Raw genomic sequence first — 26,571 nt, forward strand, 5'->3', positions numbered from 1 at the left:
AGCACTGTCTTAAATAATGTTTCAAAGTTCAAATGCATAAATTATATAATCATGCCATATCTGAGCTTATTGGGTCTAAATATTGTAAGAATTTTATGATGAAACTGAGTGAAAGTGCCTTGTGTCTTACTCCTTTTTTTTCTTTTTCTTTTTTTTTTTGGGGGGGGGGGGGTATATGTCACTTTCTCATGTATCTTTAGCTTCTGTCAGCATTCAGCATGGTTTGTTTAAAGGCTTTCGAGGCAGAAATGCTTTGCGTGTATTGGACTGTGCATTGAAGCGGACTGTTTTTGAGCTGACCTTTGTGTCTAAAGACGTTAGGCTTATGATAAGGGCAAATCTGAATTTTAGTGTGTTCCATGTTGCATTAAAGTCAAAACATTGCCATCAATGTCATTTTTTGACAAGGGCTTTTATGGGCTGTAACAATCAGTACAAATACTAAATGTTTTGTTATAAGTGAGTACAAATTGTCCACAATCACTTCCCTTTCCTTCTGAGAGACATGAAAACGTGTATGGAGATAAAAGATGAGGCTTCATTGGAGCACGAGGTTAATCAATGCTGAGAGCTGGATGTCCACACCGGAGCTGCCTGGCCCTCATCTCTTTGATGGGAGGCAGGTGTCCTGTTGTCATCGATAAGGGGGCTCATTGATCAAAGGCCCTTCAGGAGTCCACTGCTCATCCATCAGACTCCAGCGGCCAGGCAATGTCACAGAAACGAGGACTGTCAGTGTCTCTCCTCCTCACACATCACCATGAAAGAAAGTGCTTCACTGGCCAGGCAAAAAAAAGTCAACTTGGAGTGCTTTTTTGTTCCCTTTTTTACGTAGGCCCATAGTAGTGGTGTGGTTGATAGGACCAAAAATCTTATTTCACAGTTTAATTTATATCTTTGTATATTATATTTGTCCTATTTTTTTTTTTTTTTTAAATTTGCTTCTTTGTTCGCATTTTTAATAACAAAACAAAAATTACTATATTGTGATATTGTGACACTTCATAGTCTATAAATATACATTTATTCTAATTAAAAATTCCTACTAAAGTTGTTCATTCAAGAGCAGAGAGTGACTTTCTCTAATTCTTTTGTTGTTTGATTAGCATTAATAGATTATTATGCATTATTAATCCACCTATTTTTATGCATTTTAACCCTTGCATTCTGGGATATTGCATAAACGCTGGATGGAAACAACAAGATGCACACAAATTTTAAAAATGTGCATAAAAAACTTATGCATGCAATTGAGGCAATTTAGAAGACATGCGCATAAACTATGATTGAAACACATTTACCGAATAAATCCCTTGATGTGCAACAAAACACTATCGTGACTGTGCCTCAACAGTGGATGTGATTGGATAACTGGACTAACAAGTGGACCAATTTCATTGCACAGCATCTCAAATGTTGGTTTGATCATTTCGAAATGCCTGAGCCAAAGTCTGTCATCAAATGATTTGGTTTAATTTCCTCCCAGAAGCATTTCACATGATTGCATTCCCAAACACCATGGGCATCCGAACGTAAGATAACATGACAGTGTTTATTTGTGTAGCGCTCTGAGACACAAGTCATTTATTATGTAGGAAAAAAGAGCCACAGTGGCATCCCTGATTGCAGCAACTTCCATTTTTATTACACTTCTTTTGAGGCAATTTCCAAGGAAATGGTGCTTTATTCGCAAATGTTTTATGCGATATTCGAATTTTGTGCATAAGTTAAATTTGCAACTTTGTTTGGAAACATAGCTAATGCCACAGACAGTAGCATGGTTTATTATGTCTCTTTAAGACAGAATGCACTGATCCAATATACTGACACGCATACGGTTTCTCTCAACTATTTATGTTAGTGTTGCACGATATACCGGTACTAGAAAGGTATCGCGATACCCTGCTTTTAAAAACGGTCCGGTTCTTCATTTTATTAGTACCCGTACTTTGAGTGCCAGCTGTATTTCCTAATGTGCGACAGCAGGGGGCAGTGTGCGTGCAGCGCGCTGCTTCTAAGGCACATTGAGTGCGTGTTTATTCCTCTCAACTGTGCAACGGCTTTTATGGTGACGAAACGAGAGGTATGGTTGCAAATACAGGTGCTCTTGCAGACCGTCCACAAATTGTTGAGAAAGCAAATGCACGAAGCAAAATATGGTATTATTTTGCTTACATTGCCAACAGATAGGGCATGCCCACGGACACCACAAAGCCCGTTTGCAAAATAACGCAAGCGAAGGGAGTCAAAAGCATCTTGCCGTCAAACATCCCGGTTTGCACAAAGAATTTAAAGAGCGACAGGTTAGTGAATGTGATACCAGCATTATGTTTATGCTCTCAAACATTAAATGAGTGTTATTTATTTATTTTACTCGTGCAAGCAGAACTCCGCAAAGAGGTGTATTATTGAGTCTAAGTTTAATAAGTGATATCTGGTTGCAAAAATCAAATTAATTTTAAAATACATAAATACGTGAAGGGTATATACAGTTATTTTAAACCAATTTATGCTTTGATAAAATTGCTTTAATTATTTACAGTAATATAATTTTTACAATAATCTTACTGTCAAAAACACCTAAATGTATATAAAAAAAAAGCATAACGGCAAATAATTTACAATTTTATTGAGCATGAAAATAATAAACATTAAAAATTATATTAAATCTAACTCTAACTTCATGGCAATGAAGCTCAAATCCAGAAGTATCAGCCTGTACACTGGTGAAGAAAGAAGTTCTGTCATATGTTATTTATTTACTTTTCCTGCTGTTTTAGGTTTGTGCCATAGTATCGTTTAAGTATCGGTATTGTGATATTTAAGTTGGGTATCGTATTGTGACAACACTAATTTATGTTCACTTAAGACAAAACCAGCTGTACGTTTTGACTTAATTGTGTGTGTATTTGACCATTCAATCACAATAAGCCAAGAAAAGAGAAACTGAATTTCTCATGCTATCTGAGAGGTGGCTTTCTGTGCTTGCGCTTCAGGTGTGTGTCAGTCATCATGAGTACACATTGAGATCTTTTTACATTACTTATTTTGCTTAATAATTCTTTTTAACGTCATGCACATCCCGCTCTTTATTTTCTCATTCATTCCTGTTTCTGTGTCACTCTAAAGTGTCAATAATTTTTAGTAGTACTGTGCTATCCGGATATAACAAGATATAAACGATATAGCAGAATCTCTAATGATAGACACTTTAAATTGTTCACATATATCGCCCAGCCCTAGCTGCACAGTGTCACAGAGATAATTTGGAAGAGTCAAAGGCCTCCAGCATGTCAAATCGCAGCTAATTGACCTACATGGGGATGTAAATGGTGCTTAAAACAGGATGCCCATCGTCGTCTTTGCTCACACATTGGCACACCTGCTTAAATGAGTGACAAAAGGTCTGTGCGGGGGGCACAGAGAAATAGGGCATGTAAGGTCTCTGTTGTGCAGCTGTGAAATGGGGCTGGATCCCAAACTCAGCCAGCGGCTGTTGAAATGGTTTTTATCAATTTTTTTTATTTCTTGATCTATCATCTCAACCAGAAACATAAAAATGACCAAAAAAGGATTTTTTGTAAAATCAAGCATCAGCTTACTGAACCTATTGTGTAAAGTCATTAGCATAAGTTCCAGCCTTATGTAGTTCTTATTGTATGTGGGTGGTTGACATTTAGGGATGATTATTTAGGGAGAAAATGTAGTGAACAAGACAAGAAAATTATATAGTTTGTACTTACCCGTGGCTACTTAGAAAAGTGTGCAATAATTGGACTTTTTTTTTTTTTTTTTTTTACTAACATAGCTTGTTTTTGCCACAGTTGGATATAAGTAACAACAGACTTTTTGAAGGACATACAGGGGGAAAAAACACTAAAAATGTAAGAATTCAGTGTAATGCATTTTCAGGGAAATGTTTTAAGAGCTATGCTGCATAGTGGCCTCTTAACATGCTATAGATTATGTTTCATTTGTTTTGAATATACCTAGCATACCTGCAGCATACACAATGCCACATAGCAACAGTGATTTTAATATAACGCTGACCAAAGATGTTAATGCATATTTGTGTGTGGAAAAAAACCCAAAAAAACTGACCATAGATCTGTACCTCTAAAAATAGGCCATGTCATGAAAAAGTTACAAGGCAAAAGTCTCCTTCTCGCTTCTAACGTCCTTCAGAGATGTTATCTGTTCTTCTTGGCTGAGCAAGGACTGCTTCTCCATTTTAAACAAACAAACAAAAAAAAAAACACAAAAATATGGTGTCACCACGTTTTTATATATATATATCTCTTATATCACTTATATTTTACATATGGATTATGCCGTTTTAATTAAATATTATAAACAACGACAACTATTATTATTATTATTATATTATTATTAATATTTGTAATTTTTTTGTTTTGTTTTTTTGTCCATATAATGTAGTGGTAGCTAGTGGTGTGAAGTGTTATTTGGACCTCTTTTGTGCTTTGAAAAATAGAGAAAATCATGCATGTTTGGAACTATATGAGGATGAATAAATGATAACAGACGTTTCATTTTCAGTTTCATTCCTTTAATGTAGTACGCTGTTGTCGAAACTGACACAACACTAGCAACAAACACTACTTTGAATACATTTTAAAATATATTTTTGCTATACTACTGCTAACCATCCCTTTTTCCCCATCTTCATAATAACATGAACTCTCCAACAGCATATTAATTTATCATTTTATCAATTTTCTATTATCTAGTTTGACACAAAATGCATCAGCTTTGAATTTGCATGCTGACCCAAGGGGAAGCACAGTGCTTTGATTAATGTATATTTAACAACTTACTGTCTTTTTGTGTAGGCAAAGTACAAGATTAGCATTATTGACCTGTTGCAAACAATTAAGAGGTTTAGCGAGCAGCCACCCTGAATTGATTTATCACTCCAGAATGTTGTTTAGATAAAGCTGTTTACTTGTGTGAAGCATATTTACCTTTGTCGTTTGGATGTTATTCATCAAGCCTCTGAATCATCATCTGAACGCTTATACAATCCATACTAAAGATCTGAGATTGAAATGCCCCATCTGAAACCCTCATCACTGTCGGATCAGCTTCATTGTTCGCTACCGCCTGTGTTTTCTGCTAGCTCTGTCCCCAGCAGTGCCGCTGAGTGACACATTCAGATACAGTTGACAACCTCACAAAAGGAACACAGAGCATCTTCGATGCATGAAGTTGACACCACACAATAAGATCTGGTCCGGGTGTCATAACGTCATATAAAAAAGCTTGTTCTATGAACATGGGGGTCTTTGTCTCAGGTAGAGGTTAGCAGATGGAGCTGACACCATTAATATTTACAACTCTAAATGAAATGAATACATTTGGACTGTCAGTCACGGCACAATGGAGGCAGTCAGCAGAAAAAAGCTCCCTGGAGAGCAGAGGCTTAGGCGTCTGTGAGCACTGAAATATTAACACCAAATACTATGAATGAATAAAAGAAAATCACTCTCTGAGGGGAAATAGCTTTGCAGGTAAACTGGGTGTGTTAAGGGTTTTCTTTTTTGCTCTTTTCAGTAGTACTGGGCCTTGGAAATGTAAATATGTTTTAGCATTTGTAGTAGGGGTGTGCCCAAAACCTAAATGTGAATTTGGAAAGGCACGGAAAATGAATAATGCATTCTAGGTTTTTGTTTGTTTTGTTTTTTTGTGGACAGTTTTCATGGAATCTGTATATAGTTTATGGGAGCTTTGATATATGTTCCTGGTTTGGAATTTTATTTAAATTTAAATAAAAATTTTGAATTTCTACAGAGCCCCTAAACGGACATGGTTAGGCTTGCTGCAATAGTCGGTCACATTACAGTACATCAGATTTCGCGTATCATGTGAAGATAGTAAGTAGAGATGACTGACAAGACAGTGTCAGAGAATTTGGTGTGCAACAGATCCTGAGCGTCATTGACAAATATCTTTATCAAATATCAGTACCACCGCTCTCTGTATACACAGAGTTTGGTGATCACAAATTGGAAAGTGAAAGTAAAAAGTACGCATATACAAATATAATTACCCAATATAATTGTGAGAGAATGCAAAAGCATTGAAATATATTTTTTCCTCTCATATTTCTCATATTTCCTCTTATTTATGTGGGGTGTATTGGTACTTGTATTCACCCCAAACCATACTGTACGGACGTCATGGTTCGGTCCATGCTGGTAGACGAATACAGTCAGTCACAGGTGATCCACACTCCAATCCAGTAGAGGGCGCTTGCGGTAATGCAATGCTGTTTGCTAACCACCACAACAGAAAAAAGCACAGAAGAAGAAAAACAGGTGATCTAGATATGTGTGTAATCTCTCAACCAGTGTTTTAAATGTGGAAAGACATCAATAAAACAGAGTGAGAATATCTCACGTACCATTACATTTACCTCAGGCAAGTCATTTAGTCTCCACAGCATGTTAAGTTTATTAGAGAAATGATCTCAACAGGGGAGCATTTCACTAAATATGTGCCTATATCAGAGATGGGCACTCGAGTTAAAGACTCGGACTCGAGTCGCACTCGAGTCGCATTTTAACAGACTTCAGACTCGGACTCGGACTCGACCTGAAATGACTTCAGACTTGACTCGACTCGGCACAAAAGACTCTGAATATTTTAAAAACGACTCAAGTCTTTTACCCTTAACTACTGATATAATAAATAAAGAATTTGTGTTGTGTTTAAATGGTTTTATAATATCTGCGTCACATATATTTCCTTACTTGTGGTAGATTGGACTCTTGTCATAGAATTTGATTACGTATGTCCGTGTGCGTAAACTCCGAAATGTCATAATAAGAGTCCCATGCAACATGACGGGAGCCACCGTGCCATATGTTCTTTCGTTTGGGTTTATTATCACATCAGATCAGCTAGACGCATAGAATGTGGGAAAACAATTAAAGACACCGGAACAACATCATCAATTTTTATGAGACATCGCATCTACAAAGGTTAGTCACATAAACTCACACAACTAACTATTATACTGTGGTGAAGCTTGCATGGCTCATTTGAATTGCCAGCCTGTTAAAATATAAACAAAAAAATCTAGACTTTAAACCTAGCACTACGTTTTATCAATCTTCGTATTATTTGTAGCTTTTCTATTCCGTGTGTCCATAAGAGAGAGAGATAGAAAGAGATGTTAATCCATTTATTACTTAAAGCTCATATTTTAACGTATCACAATCAGCATGTGTAGAGTTTTCTATTGACATTCTTAAACATTCCGAGGTTTGATATTTTCTGATAATGGATGTCGTCACTAACAACGAAGCTGTATAACAAACTATGACTCACTGGCGCCATCTTGTGTCCACTTAGCGACTGTATTGAAAATGACTACTCGTATTGCCGGGACGACTGTTTTGTACATTGTAATGGATTATAAAGCAAAAAAACTGGATGTACATTATCCCTTACATCATGGGAGCTTAATTTCAAATAAAACAGATTATAGAAAGATCATATAATTTACTATATAATACAACTAGAATAAACTAGGATGAAGTTTATTGACAATAAACTATGATTATGAGATTTTTTTATTTATTTTTTTAATGACTCGAGACTCGACTCGGACTCGTGACAAAAGACTTCAGACTTGACTCGGACTCCAGATAAAAGACTCGTGAACATCTCTGGCCTATATTAGCTTATATATTTGTTATATTTAATTTACCTTTTACCTATTAGCAATATCTTTAATGTTTAAATAAATATGTCATGAAAACAAGTTATGACTGTAACTGTGTAAATAATTATAGTAATGTGCAAGAAAGGGCTTCCTGTATATAGTTTACAGCATTAGCTGAGAAAATGTTAATTATAATTGAATTTATTTAAAGAGAGAGACCACTGTTTAATAAAAAAGGAAGCAATTATATGTTTAGTTTTCTTCCCCTTGCTGTAACAAACCCGTACCGAACTGTGACTTCAATACTGAGGTATGTACCGAACCGTCATGTTTATGTACCGTTACACCCCTAATATCTACCATCTCATATTTTTTCCCATCACCATGTCCCTTTAGGGGCTCCCTAATACGTAATTTCCTTTCTGAACAGCATTCAGCTTCATACACATCCCTAATTTGTAGTATAGTAGAGCTCTGTAAAAGAATAGTGTGACGAAAAATCACCTTGGAGCCAGCCTGAAAGCTTTTTGCTCTCTCTAGTTCCTACATCTATCAGTGACACATGCAAAGAGCTGATGTGCACAAAATTGCATAAATTGGATGAAAAAATAAAGCTCACAAAGAAAATCAATCCACACTGGCACTTCTGAGCGTTCCTGTACTGCAGTCACAATGAAGCAATTGCATCTGTTTTTGTCTGTGGGTATCAGGTGCTAGTTGGGGGAGTCCTCTCATGGTGCTTATTAAAGCACAGACAAAATATGCTTTATTTCATAGAATATGGTTGTTTGCTCTCTGCTGTCATACATCTGAATATTTCCAGCCTGATTGCATTGGTATTTTAATGTAACTTTTACACTTACATTTTTGTACGTTTGAATGTGGAAATGTACAGTATGGAGCTATTGACACTGAAACAAACATTTGTGGATTTTAGTGAAAATGGCCAGATGGAAGGAGCTGTTCTCTGCAACCAAGGAAGATTGTTAAAATGGCTAAATCTGGTCAGTCGGTCATAGATATTGCTCATGTGTACAATGTGTATGGTCACAATGTCCTCAGAATTGTATTTTAAGACCTAGTGAGATCACTACCATGCAGAATGTGAAGTGCTGTGACTGGTCAAGGAAGACTAGTGAGCATTTTGACAGAAGGATGAAAATCACCTGAATGTGGGACAAGCTTAAAGGGGTCATGAACTGCATTGTTTTATTGTTTTAGAATGTTTCCTGTGGTGCACTAATACTGTTAGTATGATTTTTACATCAAAATTTGTTATAATTTAGAAATAAAAGGCAATTTTCCTACCCTGTTTTTAGTCCTCTGATTTGAACGCACTGTTTAAAGGGGCGTGTCTGCTGTGAGACTTCAGTGAAACACCCACTGCTGTGATTGGCTAACTTCATTGCATAAGTCTTTCTAACACTTTTAGCTCGTTTTTACTATTACAGCTCTCAAATAGGGCTGGGTATTGACACTTTTTTCATGATTCGATTCGATTACTATTCACATGCTTTCGATTTGATTCGATTACGATTTTGATTCGATATCGATTATTTTGGATGTAGTATTTCAGTTAACATTCAGTTAAGTATAAACATTTAAATCGCGTCTGTCATACCTGATTTATTCAAACATGCATTAAATATTAAAGAACATTAAAAATGATAATGAATATGTAATGGTGCATAGCTATATTTATCACAATGTTGCTTTCTAGTGTACACTTTAGCTGACTAATGAGTTTATGGTCACTGAATATGTTTTAGGTAAATGAGGTAAATGTGACGTTACGTGACATTGTTTACAAGCTGTTTTATTGACATCTTCCCGAAGTTGAAACACTGATTGAGCGATTACACGAGACATGATACAGATTTCGGTAAGTTGTACTGTATATTTTAACATACCTTCAGATGTTTAGTCATGTTTATTTCGTGCTGTAACTGGTATTAAAGTGGAGGAGAGGATGTTCACATGCTCTCGTGCTGCCACTTCTCTTTAAAGGTGCCCTAGATTCAAAAATTGAATTTACCTCGGCATAGTTGAATAACAAGAGTTCAGTACATGGAAATGACATACAGTGAGTCTCAAACTCCATTGTTTCCTCCTTCTTATATAAATCTCATTTGTTTAAACGACCTCCGAGGAACAGGCGAATCTCAACATAACACCGACTGTTACGTAACAGTCGGGGTGTACGCCCCCAATATTTGCATATGCCAGCTCATGTTCAAGGCATTAGACAAGGGCAAAACGTCTGGATGTGCACAGCTGAATCATCAGACTAGGTAAGCAAGCAAGGACAATAGCGAAAAATGGCAGATGGAGCAATAATAACTGACATGATTCATGATATCATGATATTTTTTGTGATATTTGTAAATTGTCTTTCTAAATGTTAGCCACGGAGCACCATCAAACTCATTCAGAATCAATGTAAACATCCAAATAAATACTATACTTACGCAATTAGACATGTTGCATGACGAACACTTTGTAAAGATCCAATTTGAGGGTTATATTAGCTGTGTGAACTTCTCTTGGGGCGTGGAGCACGAGATTTAAAGGGGCCGCGTACCCTGAATTGGCACATTTATAATGATAGGCAGTTAAAAAAAAAACTATGGGGTATTTTGAGCTGAAACTTCACAGACACATTCAGGGGACACCTAAGACTTATATTACATCTTTTGAAAACATGTTCTTCGGCACCTTTAACTGAGGCGCTAAAGCGATCTGTCACGTCACATTAAACAACGCCAAAACGGTATATATTTTTTTGAATCTCATAATAAGATGGATGGCATTTGAAATCTGAGACTTTGCTTTATATCAAAAGTAACAAAGCACAAAGATTATTGCGATTTATTAAATGGGAGGTGCTACATACTCTGCTCATTCATCAACTGAAAACAGACTAGACTAATCGATTCTTGTGATTTAAGAATCGATATTGGTTTGTAAAAATGAGAATCGATTAAAATGGAGAAATCTGTATTTTTTTTTTTACCCAGCCCTACTCTCAAGGTTAACTAATATTGTAAAATATTGATTATATTTAGATCTATGGCATTATATGTAGATCGTGGCATGAAAGGTTGCAGTGATGATGAGCATGTAGCCATTTGTGTTGAGCACATGAATGCAAAGTTGCAATGGTGAAATAGGTGTTGATTTTTTTTTTTTTTTTTTTTTTCTGCAGAGGTGTTTTTTTCACCTATCTATTACATCACAAATAGACACATTCCAGGGCTTGGTAACATTTAAAAGCTGTTTTTGGACTGACAAGGACATTTTCAGTTCTGAAACTTACAGGATATTCTTATAGTATGATGACCTCTTATATATCAAAAGCTCAAGGAAAATTTGATTTCTCAGTTCATGACCCTTTTAAAACAGACCTGGATGAGACCTCCAACCTTCAATTTCATCTTGAACTGTAAGTCAACGGCTATAAATGGCTGGATTGAGATGTTGTGTAGTAAAGAAACCATTTATTAATTTTATCTACTGCAAAAAACACCCTGCATTTGCCAAAGAAAACAAGGGCTGGAGTGTGGAAGATTCGAGCCGTGATCTGCAGGATTCCCAAGTATTGGTCCATTTTCAAAGTGCCAGCAGCTTTGAAGATCCTTCCAGCACCTGCTGCAGGAATGCGCCCCCAATACGATTATGTTTTCCCTTGCCATGCCTAATAGTGCCACGCATGCATTGGTATTAAAAGACTCGTTGTCTTTCCTACGAACACACCTGACACCATCCAAATTGGTCGGACAGCAATGTAGTAGGGCTGCACGATTAATCGCATGCTTTTGTCATGCGTGTCTCGTCAGTAAAGCCGGTTCTGTGATTAGCGGTAAATGTCCATCACCTGCTTTCAAATGGAGTGGCACTTAATATACAGAGCCGTAGTTCGCGGACAAGCTACGCAATATCGCGTTCGTAATCGAAAACGATTCATCTGCGATTATGAACACGATATTGCGTAGCTTGTCCGCGAACTACGGCTCTGTATATTAAGTGCCGCTCCATTTGAAAGCAGGTGATGGACATTTACCGCTAATCACAGAACCGGCTTTACTGATGAGACACGCATGACAATCTCGTGCAATTAATCGTGCAGCCCTACAATGTAGCCAAGTATGGAGGATCTGTTTGGAGATCAAATGTGTATTTTCCAACATAACTATCCCAAACACACAGTGCATGCAACGTTGTGCGCAATAAGTGTTCATGCTTAGCATTTTGAAGTCTTCAAGTGGCCTCCTCGGTTCCCTGACCTTAAAGCCATAGAAAACCTTTGTGAAATTATAAACCTGAATTGTGATAAGTCATGTAGGTCTTCCAATAAAGCTTAATTTTGGGAAGAAGGATTGGAAAGAAGTTAAGCACGACACATGCAAAGTTTAGTGAGTCAGTGCTCACAAGAATGGCTGCTGTAATCAAAAAAAAAAGGAAGAACCAACAAAATATTAATTACTGATTGCATTGTAGTCAATGTATGCTTTATTTCCTGTGAGCTTTTTGTTTTTCTGCATTTTTTGCATAATACAGTAAAACCCATATTTAATTATATGCTGGAGTTTGCCTTTCTTGCCAAATAATTTCGCTGTTCTTTTGACCTTTCTATCACAACTGTTACTTCAGCAACAAATTGGCATATTAGAATGATTTCTGAACACGGGAGTAATGCTGCTGAAAATTCAGCTTTGCCCCACAGGAATGAATAACATTTTAAAATGTATTAAAATGGAAAACAGTTATTTTTTATTGTAATAATATTTTACAATATTACTGTTTTACTGTGTTTTTGGTTAAAAAATGCGGCTTTACATACTTTCAAAAAATAAAATAAAAAAAAAACTGACCACAGACTTTTGAACAGTACTGTATGTCTATGTATGCGTGTGTGTGTGTGTGTGTGTGTGTGTTGCCTCTTCTCAGTTAAATCCAGCACAGACTAGTGAGTGCTTAATGTTGTGGCAAGAACATATTTTTCATAGACACAACAAAAAAAGATCAGTTTTTGTTATTTAAATGAGCCTGTCAGTATTTTAAAGGGTTTTTTTCTTTTTTCTGGATGGTACAGCCTAAATGTCCTTCAACTCAGTCTGGCCATGGCCCATAATTATTCAAATTCCAGACATTAGTGATGATAAAGGCATGAAAGAGTCTGTTAATGTCTTTACTCTCTAGAGCTTCCTCTGCTTTATTCTTGTGGTTTATGTTCCGATCTCTCAAGCATGTGTCTTGGCCAGCCGTCCCTCAGATTACACTTCTAGCTCGAGCGCTGCTCAGCCATGTTGGCTCTCTGGGCACAGAGGGGCAGGATTTCTGTCTTAGTGCCTCCCAGGCTCCGTCCTGTCCTGCTGGGTAATCCCAGCCATCTCGTAAGAATTCAAGATTAATCTGAATCTTCTGTTGCGCTCAGCCATGGTGATGAAAGTCTGGGAGAGTTCACTCACACATCGGTGGGAATTAATGACCTTGTCTGAGGATGAAAACAAGATGTTAGCTTGAACCAGTACATGATACAGCTGTTGTCACTGTTCTTTAAGAATGTACAGTGCAAGACTTCAATGACTTCAGTATTTTAAGGAGCTCTAAGTGCATTAGTGTTTTAAGAACTTGCTCAAGCTGTTACGTCTTGACATTTTATGAAGACATATGCTGTTGGACATATGTTATGCACTTGTAAATTTCTAGACCAAACAGATATTAACTTACGCTACAAATATTACTCACGCTACAAATATGTTTTCTTTTTCAGTAAAACATCTTTAAAACAGGATAAATTCACTTGAGAAGAAAGAGGGGGAAAAAAGACTATTTTATTTTAAGTGCAAAAATTAGGGACAAAAAAACAACTTGCCAGTGTGAGAAAAAAACTTAAGATATACCTATATTTTCTGAAAACAAATCTTATCTTACACAATTTTGCTTCTCAAGTAAATGTGGCTTGTTTTGGTTTTGATTTTTTTAGAAATAAGAAAATAAAATTAGAAAATAGGGTGAAAAAAAATGCAAGGTATCTCAACATTACAGGATTAGTTCATTTTAAAATGAAAATTACCCCAAGCTTTACTCACCCTAAAGCCATCCAAGGTGTATATGACTTTCTTCTTTCTGATGAACACAATCAGAGTTAAATTAATAAATATCCGGATGCGTCCGAGCTTTATAATAGCATTGAATGGGACCAACAAGTATGAAGCTGAAGAAAGTGCATCCATCTATTATAAATGTACTCCACAAGGCTCCGGCGGGAGTCACATCAGTTTCGCTTTTCTCGTAAGTTGAATACAGTAGGCGGTCTGGTGGAAACTAGATATTTTACTTCAAAATTTGATAAATATTGATATTTTTCTTACACAAATGCATCGCTTCACTTCAGAAGGCCTTTATTAACCCCCCGGAGCCGTGTGGAGTACGTTTATAATGGATGGATGCGCTTGAGCTTCATACTTGATGTTTTCTGTTCACTGCCATTATAAAGTTTGAATGTGTCAGGATATTTATTAATATAACTTCAATTGTGTTCATCAGAAAGAAGAAAGTCATATCCACCTAGGATGGCTTGAGGGCGTGTAAAGCTTGGGGTAATTTTCATTTTAAAGTGAACTAATCCTTTAAGGTGTGAATTCCTGAATAATTACTGTATTCACAAAAGTCAGCACAAAAATAATTTGCCTGGTTAAATTAATGTTTCGCTATTGCCGCCCACAGAATTTTGTTTAAAAGAAATGTTTGCGTGCAGTTTCTGATCTGGACAGCAGTAATTCATCAAATGATGATCATTAATGTAGAAGAACATCATAACTGGGCGTATATCCAGACATATAGTGTAGACCTAGCACATTTTCATTTTTTTTTTTTTTAAGAGCCAATTGAGATGCTTTTGCAGCTAAGAACTGTCCTGCACAATGTGGTGTTTTGATAATAAAAAAATGTTCATCAAATTTTTGGGCACGTTTGCACTGTTCCTTTCATAATTCATTTAGTGTATTGGTGCAACAACTAAAACAGCATGTGCAAATAAATGATGTTATTCATTTTTGGTATACTTCCTTTCTATGAAGTGTTAACAAGCTTCTCCAGGCATCATTGGAGGCTCACTGTGTTTATACATTCTTGAAATGAGCTCTTCATAGTTGTTTACTGACAGTTCTGCTATAGCCTCTCCGCTCCGGTTCATCACATGCTGTCTGGCTGTTTCTGACTGTGTCTTCACTGTGGTCATATTTCAGGTTCCTAGTATGACAGCGAAGAGGGTTCTAGGGGAGCCATGGAAAATATATTTAAATGTATTTTTAGGTCTGTCAACATGTTTACCATTTTTTCCATTCTTTCTAAAGAATAAATAATAATTGGAAAAGGTGTCTCTAATGAAAATGCACTACTGTTCAAAAGTTTGGGGTCAGTAAGATTTTATACTTTTATTCAGCAAGGATGCATTAATTTGATCAAAAGTGATTGTAAATGCATTTATAATGTTACAAATGAAATTTCATGAAAATTGTCGTAAAAAATTAGTTTCCACCAAAATAGTAAGCAGTGTAACTGTTTTCAACATTGATGATAATAAGAAATGTTTCTTGAGCATCAAATCAGCATATTAGAATGATTTCTGAAGAATCATGTGACACTGAAGACTGGAGTAATGATGCTGAGAATTCAGCTTTGCATCACAGGAATAAATGACATTTTAAAACATATTAAAATAAAGGTTATTTAAAAAAAAAAAAAAGAAAAAAAAAAGTAATATTCCGCATTATAAGTGTTTTCACTGAATTTTTGATCAAATGATTGCAGCCTTAAGAAAACCTTACTGACCCTGAACTTTTCAACGCTAATCATACATTTTTCTTTAAAAAATATTATTATTATTATTTTAGAAAGGGGGTCATATTTGGGGGTCCTTGTCAAGTTTGAAATCCCAAACAAACTGAAGTATTGGACTGAGATGTCTATGTTGTATATTACAGCGAGATTTGTGCTACACGGGAGGGTAAACTCTTCAAACACAAATGATGCTACTTTCTTTGAAGGCTTCAGGATGCTCAGTAAAGAGGCTCATTACCATAGTAACTCCTTAAATTCTTCATTCACCTTGATATGGAGATGACAGGCAGTATAGCACAGATGAGTTTAGTCCTTCACCCCCATTAAACAAGTGAACTCCCCTGTGTGAATCCTGAAATGAGTTCAGCAGGTTGACACGGCACCTCTAATGGATATTAATGTCTCTCCAACCGCCTGCTTTGCCAAGGAGGGTTACAGACACATCTGTGGCCTCAAGTTGGCCAAGAAAATTGTTGGAGAGGGCTTACAAAAGACTGCATCCATATCTTACTGCATGAAATTATGTCTGTCAATGAAAAAGGCCCGTGATGTCAGTCTCTGCATTGTCTGAGAAAGAATTGGCCTTTTTCTCTCCTGCGGATTTAATTTCCTCACTGTCAACCGCTGTGATCTGAGGCTGTGGTTTTTGAGATGAGCAGCTTGTTTATGAAGCGACAAAGTACGTGAAGATGGAGTCATATAGCGTAAGCTTGATTTATCCTACTGATAGAGATGCAAAAACCTTTGCCAAAAAAACCTTAAAAATACACTTTACATGCAATTTAGTGGCATTTTAGCTATGGCTTTAGTTGTCATGTTTTGAAGACATTTGTTGTCAATGGAGTTAGAGAACTAGCAATGGTTTAGTGTTTTTGAATGAATGTTTTTCGTCATGCACTGACTCATAAGTGACTCCCTTTTTAAGTATGTTACTACTGTGGTGGTAGTAGTAACATACTCAACATCGAGTCTGGACTGTGAAGGACTATTTCATTGGTTGGACTGATTGAACGAATACACTAAAGGAGTCTGTGTTTTGAGTTTCTAAGTGGAAACACTGGACAAACTAGGACATCTCATTAGTAAACGAAATGAACAAATTAGGACGTGTTGTTCGTGAATGAGTTGGCGTTTCGAGTCTTAACAAGACTCAAACTGGGACATGCCATTTGTGAATGAGAAGCTGCTGACCAATAGTGTTTGAATGAAAGAGGGCATGTTGTTTATTCAGTACAAAATATGAGTCAATCTTGGGTGGGAAAATTCTTCCAATTATTTAATGTCTAAAAATGATGCTTGTACACAATTAAAATGATGCAAGGAAGAACCCATGATCAATTTATTTAGGCTTTTTTGTCTTTTTCTACATGATAAAACCATATAACCATATTTTTAATAAGACGACACTCAGTCATTGTGCAAATGATTGTGTTTTTGAACAATTCTGTTGAGTGAATTATTTATTTAGTGACTCAATAAGTCACCACCTACAGGTAATGATGTACTAGAGTGAAGGCGCAGTCACATTAGTGCAATTTCAATGAAATATCTGCAAAAAAAAGTTCACAGTTTGAACCACCATTCACACAGAAGTCACTTTTAAAGGTGCCCTAGAATTAAATATTGAATTTATATTGGCATGGAAAAGACATACACTGAGTTTCAAGCTCCATTGTTTCCTCCTTCTTATATACATTTCATTTGTTTAAAAGACCTCCGAAGAACAGGCGAATCTCAACATAACACCGACTGTTACGTAACAGTCGGGGTGTACGCCCCCAATATTTGCATATGCCAGCCCATGATCAAGCCATTAGACAAGGGCAGAACGTCTGGATGTGCACAGCTGAATCATCAGACTAGGTAAGCAAGCAAGGACAATAGCGAAAAATGGCAGATGGAGCAATAATAACTGACATGATCCATGATAACATGATATTTTTAGTGATATTTGTGAATTGTCTTTCTAAATGTTTCGTTAGCATTTTGCTAATGTACTGTTAAACGATGGTAACTTTAACCACATTTATTACTGTATTCACAGAGACAAGAGAGCCGTCGCTATTTTCATTTTTAAACACTTGCAGTCTGTATAATGCATAAACACAACTTCATTCTTTATAAATCTCTCCAACAGTGTGTAATGTTAGCTTTAGCCACGCAGCATAGCCTCAAACTCATTCAGAATCAAATGTAATACATCCAAATAAATACTATACTTAAATAATCCGATGTATGCAAGCAGCATGCATGACGAACATCTTGTAAAGATCCATTTTGAGGGTTATATTAGCTGTGTAAACTGTGTTTATGCTGTTCAAGGCAAGCGCGAGCTCTGGGGGAGGGGGAGCACGAGATTTAAAGGGGCCGCAACCTATATATCGGTGCATAGTTAATGATGCCCCAAAATAGGCAGTTAAAAAAATGAATTTAAAAAAATCTATGGGGTATTTTGAGCTGAAACTTCACAGACACATTCAGGGGACACCTTAGACTTATATTACATCTTTTAAAAAGAAGTTCTAGGGCACCTTTAAAACAAGCGTTCTGTTGGTCATCGTGGCGAATTTCCGTAAATAACATCTGTGAAGAAACCAATGCAAAGTCAGCATTGGGAAATGTTTTGCCCTTACATGAAATTCCCGATTGCGCAGACACCTATTGAAATGACTGGATTTTGCCCTCAAAATTTCACAGAGCAATGGTAAATGTAACTGCAACTGAAAGCTCACTGATCAAATCAATGAAGTGAATATTTTGATTCCATTAAAAAAGTTCACTAAATTAAAGTCTCACCACACCACCACAAAAAAAACGGTAAAAACAAGTCTGGATTCCCAGCAGCTGGATTCTCTGCGTTTAAGTAGATAAGGGAGAAAGTAATTTAACATTGAGAAAATTACACACATTTAAGTAAGTATGTTTGTGTTTACACGGTTTTCACGGAAATGTCTTTCACCAAAGAATAAAAGAACTGTTTTCCTGTTTGTAAAAAGTGCCTCAGAACACAACTGTTCACAGGAATGAAGATAAACAGATCTGTAATATTATAAAAAATGTGCACTGCCACAAAGGTCTTTAATCAATTTCTCCCAGAATTCCATTAGCACCTACTTAAATACTCTAGTCATGTACAGTGCTCGGCACACACATCTAATATGTCGGTGGGATATTGTTCTTCTGTCGTTCTCCCTCTCGCACAGCACAATCTCTATTGTGGAGCCCTGTGGTACCACAGATTTAATTCCACTCCTGTACACTGTCACTCACACCCACTCTGCCTCATTCAACTGTAACCAACACCTCATTCACCACGTCCACCGCTCTAACTCACTGTGATGTGTGAGCGTGTAAGCCTTATATTCCTTCTGGCAGAAAGAGAATGTTCTGTCATCAATCATAGGCTGAGAGCACCAGCCAAGAGTAATGTTTTACTGTCAAAGCCATTTGGGGTATTAGGCTAATAGAATGAGTTTCATTGTACTTCCTAGAACACACTTTGCTCTTGGTAAGTGTTGATTGCTTTGCACCTGCAGATGATATGTGACACATATTACATCTACCCTCAATCTTTGATTTATTTCCAACTGGAGTCAGTGGGCTATTTCTGTGTGGTACAAACGTTTGTATTGTTGTGAGCGTGGAGGTTATTTTGGCCGAGGGGCAGACGTGGCAGCTGTTGACTGATTTGCTGTGAGCAAATAAAGGATGCTGTCGGTGTTGTCTGTGACTGGGAAAATATGCGAGTTTTGATTTTGTCAAAACACTGCATGACTTTAACATATCATTCTCTGCAGTCACATGACGGGATGGTGTAGCCTTTGTTTTTAAATGATGAATGTGTTAAAGGGTTAGTTCACCAAAAAATGAAAATTCTGTCATTAATTACTCACCCTCATGATGTTCCAAACTGTAAGACCTTCGTTCATTTTCGGAACACAAGTTAAGATATCCTATATCAGTCTCCTATGCTGTTTACGTTGTAGACACAGTGCAGTGCTTCCATATTCTACGTCAGAACGTCGGCTCATTATTGGCCAGCTCCTGCGTCAGTATCACACACATGCGTCGTGCTGCTCTGATGGCACGGTTTAATCGAAGCGGGATATTTAAAACAGCAGCATATTGGCTACACCTAGACGGGAAATATCAGACTAGGACTCTTCTCCGCTCTTTAAATATATAAAACATTAGCCTTTATAGACATAGTGTGTCTTGAGCAAAGAAAATGCTGTACTTTTTAATGTTTTTTTATGTTTGTTTATTTTTGGCACAAAAAGTATTCTTGTCACTTCATAACATTAAGGTTGAACAACTGTAGTCATGTTGTCTATTTTAAAGGTGCCCTAGATTCAAAAATTGAATTTATCTTGGCATAGTTAAATAACAAGAGTTCAGTACATGGAAAAGACATACAGTGAGTCTCAAACCCCATTGTTTCCTCCTTCTTATATAAATCTCATTTGTTTAAACGACCTCCGAAGAACAGGCGAATCTCAACATAACACCGACTGTTACGTAACAGTCGGGGTGTACGCCCCAATATTTGCATAATGCCAGCCCATGTTCCCAACATTATGAAAGGCATTACACAAGGGCAGCCAGTTAACGTCTGGAGCTGCACACAGCCGAATCATCAGACTAGGTAAGCAAGAACAACAGCGAAAAATGGCAGATGGAGCAATAATAACTGACATGATCCATGATAACATGATATTTTTACTCATATTTGTAAATTGTCTATCTAAATGTTTCGTTAGCATGTTGCTAATGTACTGTTAAATGAGGTTAAAGTTACCAACGTTTCTTACTGTATTCATGGAGACAAGAGCCGTCGCTATTTTCATTTTTTAAACACTTGCAGTCTGTATAATGCATAAACACAACTTCATTCTTTATAAATCTCTCCAACAGTGTAGCATTAGCCGTTAGCCACGGAGGACAGCCTCAAATTCACTCAGAATAAAACTTTAACATCCAAATAAATACTTTACTCACATAATTCGAAGCGTGCATACAGCATGCTTGACGAACATCTTGTAAAGATCCATTTGAGGGTTATATTAGCTGTGTGAACTTTGTAAATGCGCTGTAATATAGTCGACAGCTCATGTGGCAGGGAGCACGCGATTTAAGGGGGCGGCGCCGAGTGTAAATCAGTGCATTGTTAATGATGCCCCAAAATAGGCAGATAAAAAAATTAATTAAAAAAAATCTATGGGGTATTTTGAGCTGAAACTTCACAGACACATTCAGGGGACACCTTAGACTTATATTACGTCTTGTGAAAAAGCATTCTTGGGCACCTTTAACAATGTCTTTACTACCTTTCTGGGCCTTAATGGAGGCCAGAAAGCTCTTGGATTTCATAAAAAAATATCTTGTGTTCTGAAGAGGTGTTCTGAGAATTTTCATTTTTGGGTGAACTAACCCTTTAACGTTCCTGTTTACCCAAAAGAGTCCCAGTTTCACAAGGTATGTCTCGACTATTCACTAAAAATATAAATATGCCAAAGTTTCGGCTGCAAGGATCTCAATGACTGATATAAAGGAATAGTTCACCCAAAAATGTAAAAACTGTAATTTGCTCACGCTAATTTTACGCTAATGAACTTTCTATTCATCAAACAATCCTGAAATGTTTTTGTTTTTTTACAGGTATCATGGTTTCCACAAAAGTATTAAGCAGCACAGGTGTTTTCAACATTGGTATTAATAAGCAATGTTTCTTGAGCAGCAAATAATACTTTCAGCAAATCAGTGTGCATTAGGGCTGTGAATCTTTGGGTAGACAGCGATTCAATTCGATTCACGTTTCATAGGTGTTCGATTCGATTCAAGAACGATTTTTGCAAATTCAGAACGATTCGATTAGAGACGATTCACATTAAAATTAGATGCGATTCGATTAATTCGATTCGATTCTGCATTTTAATATGCATTTATAGGGATATTGAAATGCTTCCCTCAACGTGTCTTAGTCAGGGTGTGAATTACACAGCGGCCTTCAGAGAGTTCAGAGAGTAAGGGCAAAAACAAGCAAACAAACAAAAAAACCTTTTGTCCATTGTTAATGTTAGTTCATGTTAGTTCTCAATGATGCTACATAACTTAACAGCCTATAAAAATTGGCATTTGTGGAAATTTACATAAGCCAAAACTTTAAAAGGGCTTTAAAAGTATTTTTAGGCCTAGTTCATGTTAAATATTGTGGAGGATAGTGTTAAAGGCTACACAATCTTATTAAACTGTTCCAGGTACATTAAAAATACTAATGCTTATATGGAGAGACTATCATGCACTTTCCCAACTAATCTTAAACTAACTTTTCTTCACGGAATAGTTATAAAAGCTTTGTTCTCTTTATATGGAACATTCTCCTTATGGTGATTCTGAAAGAAAATGCGCTGGGTTTCTACTGTTGCTATAGTAACGAACGCAACTTTAACGCGCATCTGATTGATAAACCGCGCGCTCTTATGTCCGTGTTGTTAATGGTGTAGTTATTTCAGCAGTTTCCTCGCACATTCAGTTTAATGACATTAAGTTCATAATTTCGTTTATCATTCATTGAACTGTGCGTATGCATTTAGACACTTACATTATGTGTTTGCTCCGTCCAGGCAATAAATGCGCGCCTTGAAACTGCTCAGGTAATGTCAATGAACCATTTCTGACTTTTCCACGCAATAAAAGCGTTTTATTTCAACAATAGTGACCGCGCAATTACTTGGCAGCTTTATCAATGGCTTGAGCAGTTTGACTCAGGACTATTGCTGTCTTAATAGAGAACTGTCATATGCTCATGTGAACAGCAGTGGCCGTCCTGAGGAGAGCTCAAACGTGGGCTACGGACTGAGCGCGAGCGCAATCCAGTGAAAGGCGGTAAAGTGCAGCTGCGCGTGTCTGTGAAGGAGAGCTGTGAGGGCGAATGATGACGCACAACGTCTCTATCAATTCGCGCATGTAGTAATTTAATGTTTATATATTTTAAAGCACTAAATCACTATAGAATCGCGATTAATCCGATTCTTTGCATTTTACATCGATTATCGACCGAAATAAGCGATTCACCATTCAAAAAACATGTTTCAAGATCGATGCATATGCATCATCAGGATTTGTAATCGATGCATCGAGAAAACGAGTGAATCGTTACACCCTATAGTCAGTGTCATACTCTCAATGCAGACAGCTTGTTACATTAGCTAGCAAGCTGGATTAATGCCCATAATTAAAATTACATTTTATGGTTTTTGATTTCAGTATGGTGAATAATTTCTCAAAATATTTAATTTATGTAAATTTCCAAGAAAAGTATTATTTGTTGTAGTTTTTAAAATGTTATTTGCATTCCATTCTGTTCACAAATTGAGGAAACTGATTATATAATAAAAGTTGATTATAGACTGAGATGTCCTGGAAGATAAATGAAACATACTAGGCATAAAATAAATACAACATGACATCAATATAATACACTAAAGACATTTACTCACTCACTACTGCAGATTCTTGGTGAAGCAGTTGAAGAATCGTAATCAATTCCTAAATATCCAGTTCAAACCTTATTAAAACAAAGCTTTCAAAAAAACGTAATTAAATTTTTCATTTTTAAAAAAGAATTAACTCTGAATAGCACATGTGCATTTGCATTTTGTTTTCAGTTAGACTAGACGGCAAGGAAAAACTGCTGTGATTTAACAAGGTCTTTGTTAGTTTATTACACAGATATATCAGAGTGCCATTCGGCTCTTTGTATGCCAAACAAAAGATTATCAGTGCGAGATCAAGCTTCAAAACTGCACTGGAGGCCCATCAGACGGCATTATGAGGGCTTTCACTTCGTACGTTTCTCTTTGATTCCATATAAAGATGGCTGTTTTATAGGAAAATGTTCTCGTAGGGAGACATTAATGTGAGTGACCGTGATGATAAAAAGCTCCAGGTATTTATGTATGTGTGATAGATCTTCAAAGGAACAAAAATCAACTTCAATCCCTAAATGAATTACTTGTTTATTCTGATTTGCAGTTCTCTATAGTAATCTCCTCTCTACCTTTCTTAATGCAGCCTGTCCGTCTGGGTCCTTTAAAGCCTCTCAAGGGGACCAGCAATGTCTCCAGTGTCCCATCAACAGCCGCACATCCAACGAGGGCGCCACCAATTGTGTCTGTCGCAGTGGATACTACCGTACGGACTCTGACCCTCTACAGATGCCATGCACCAGTATGTCATTCTCTTATGCTATTTGATATCATTTACAGTGGTTTTGACTCTCTTTTTTGATAATCAGCCAGACTTTGATCTTCAAAGCATTCAGAAATGGGATTTTCACAGTACAGATGGTAATAAATAATGATGCATGATATACCGGTATTGGTTACTGGCCAAAATTACATTTATTTTTTTATTATTATTATTATTATTTTAATTCTAAATCTTGGCCAGTATTACATTTTTTATTTATTTATTTTTTTTTACATTTATCACTATAAATTATTTAATTGTGCTGCTCATGTCCTTTATTTTTGCTTTTAGTTTACCTTCGATAACATCAAACTTTCACTTATAGTTAATTAAAAACTGTAGTAATTTAATAATAAATTGCAAATCTCAAAATAAATATTTTTCATACTGTATCATTGTAATTTAATTGTAGCATTTAAATAGATTGATTTGTTTTAAGTGTTTTATTTTATATATTTTTTAGACAGAATAATATAGAATTTTAATATATGTCATTTACCGATTATCATCCATAAGATGAAAATAATTATTGACTTGTCAGGCAGAATTTTATTATTGGTGCATATCAAGAACAAATAAGTAAGAGCAGGGAATGTTGTTGTTGTTGTTATTTAATAATATTAACAATAATATTGTTATTTATGAATATGTTTGTTATTTTATATATATATATATATACATACTGTGTGTGTATGTATATATGTACAGTATAGTTATTTATAATAATTAACATATATAGAAAGAGGGTTTTGTTTCAGCTTTTCATGTCTTTTATTTTGTAATTCTCATGTTTCCTGTTTGTCATGTGTTTCCCTTGCCACATGTAATCATGTTCTTCCCCTTTTTATGTTATCTTCTGATTGGTTGGTTTAGTCGTGTAGTTCTTCAGTTCTGTTTTCTCATTGGTTTATTGGATCATTGTGTTCCAGTGTTCCTTGTTTAGTGATTAGTCCATGTACATATAACCCTCATGTTTCCATTGTTTCTTTGTCTAGCTTTGTTCGTGTAACCGGTGAGTTTGGTGGGATCATGTCTAGTCCAGGTCTATGTTCAAGTTTATATTTATGTTCTAGGGGTGTGACGAGATCTCGTGGCATCTCGCGAGACTAAACTGTGACGAGATTTCTCGTCGAGGCGAAAAGTAATCTCGTGATGTTGCCATGACAGAGTGTTAGGATGATTAGGAAAGAATATGCCACCGCTACGTTTACATTATGCCTCCACTGTCGTTTTGCTTTGTATTTAAATAAAAAAAAACATTTAATTCAGTTGGATAACGGTCGCCGCCGCTCCATATTTACAGAGTACGCGCGACCGTTTAAAAGTGAAAGTAAACGCGCGCGCGCATTCAAACGTGATTTCAATACCCCGCATTTTGAAAGCGGCTCACTGATGAATACAGATATCTCTCAATATGAAAGCTATTTTAGGCTGGGCAGTGTAGTTGTAACCATCTCTCAGCTCTGTATCAAAGAAAAATTGGGTCTTATTTGATCTTTGAATATTGAGAGAGTGCGATTATGGTTGCACTTATTGTAAAGTGTTACCATAAAAATGAATAACAGTTTTCTCTTCTTATTATTTACTAGTACAAACAATAAGGTTTCATTTGTTAACATTAGTTAATGCACTGTGAACTATCATGAACTAACAATGAATGACTATTTTTATCAACTAACAAAGATTAATAAATACTGTAGCAAATATATTGCTTGTTGTTAGTTGATGTTGGTTAATACATTAATGTTAATAAATGAGACCTTATTGTAAAGTGTTACCATTTTTATTTATACTGTTTTTATTTCTGTGATCAGATTGTGGAGAGGAGTTCAGTTAGGAGGTCAAAAGCTGTAGAAGCTCATAATTCATGTACAGTAAGATCTGAAGAGACTGAAATCATACAGGAGGGAAGTCAGTCAGTTGAGTTAGTGGCAAAACCTTTTACAGTACTTGAGTATTGTTGTCTTTTACTGCATATGATAATTCAGTCTCAGAAAGTAGAACTGAAATGACATTCATTACAAAATGATTAGTTAAAACATTTCAAATACACCTGCAGAATATTTTTTCTAGTCATGTATTTCGCCATCTTGTCTCGTCTCGTGAACTCAATCTCAAGTCTCGTCTCATCTCGTGAGATACTGGTCTCGTCACACCCCTATTATGTTCATAATCAAGTTCAAGTCATCAAGTTTAGTTTACATTGCAAGACACAATGCACAGGTTCAAATACACATTTGAGTGCTCAAAAGCAGTTTAATGCTTTTAATCAACACAACAGCCCTCGGGTAACAAATAGATCGCTATTGCATTATTCTGCTTTATTTTAGTATCAACACCAACTACCGGTCATTTTGACATCCCTACTCAGAATAATTACTTCAGCACAGAAGACTTGAAGTCTTTTGATGAGGTCTTTTGTCTTTTCATTTCTGTGTGCAGTTGCCCTTTTTTAAACCTCCAGTTAAGCGCAGCAAAAGAAAATGAGTGCGTAACTCACTGAACATTCATTCATTGCTGTAACTCACCGAGCAGTGAGATTGGCCCAATGAGATTTGCATAATGCTCTGTTCTTTTGGGAAGGGTGGGCCTGTGTGAATAGTGGAGTAGTGCTCTACGCTGTCAGTAATCTGAACTGCTGCACTGTGTCCAGAATAGAGGGAGGAGGAAATTCTTCCCTTTAACTCTTGTTTTACATTACAATGAACCACTTCTCTTTTCATCTCTTCATTACCCATTATGAAATTATTACTTTAATGTGGCTTGTTAGAAAGCGGAGATTACTTTGA

The 26,571-nt window shown here is 36.3% G+C and overlaps 1 protein-coding gene across 1 annotated transcript in view; it reads left to right on the forward strand.

The window, feature by feature from the left end:
• The window catches only part of ephb2a (eph receptor B2a), a 77,801-nt gene that overhangs the window by 31,837 nt on the left and 19,393 nt on the right, over positions 1–26,571 (forward strand). The window contains 1 exon segment of the mRNA XM_048178069.1: positions 23,606–23,761. Coding sequence (XP_048034026.1) covers positions 23,606–23,761 — 156 coding nt within the window.

This window comes from Megalobrama amblycephala, linkage group LG24 (genome assembly GCF_018812025.1).
Source record: "Megalobrama amblycephala isolate DHTTF-2021 linkage group LG24, ASM1881202v1, whole genome shotgun sequence".
Classification (NCBI taxonomy): domain Eukaryota; kingdom Metazoa; phylum Chordata; class Actinopteri; order Cypriniformes; family Xenocyprididae; genus Megalobrama; species Megalobrama amblycephala.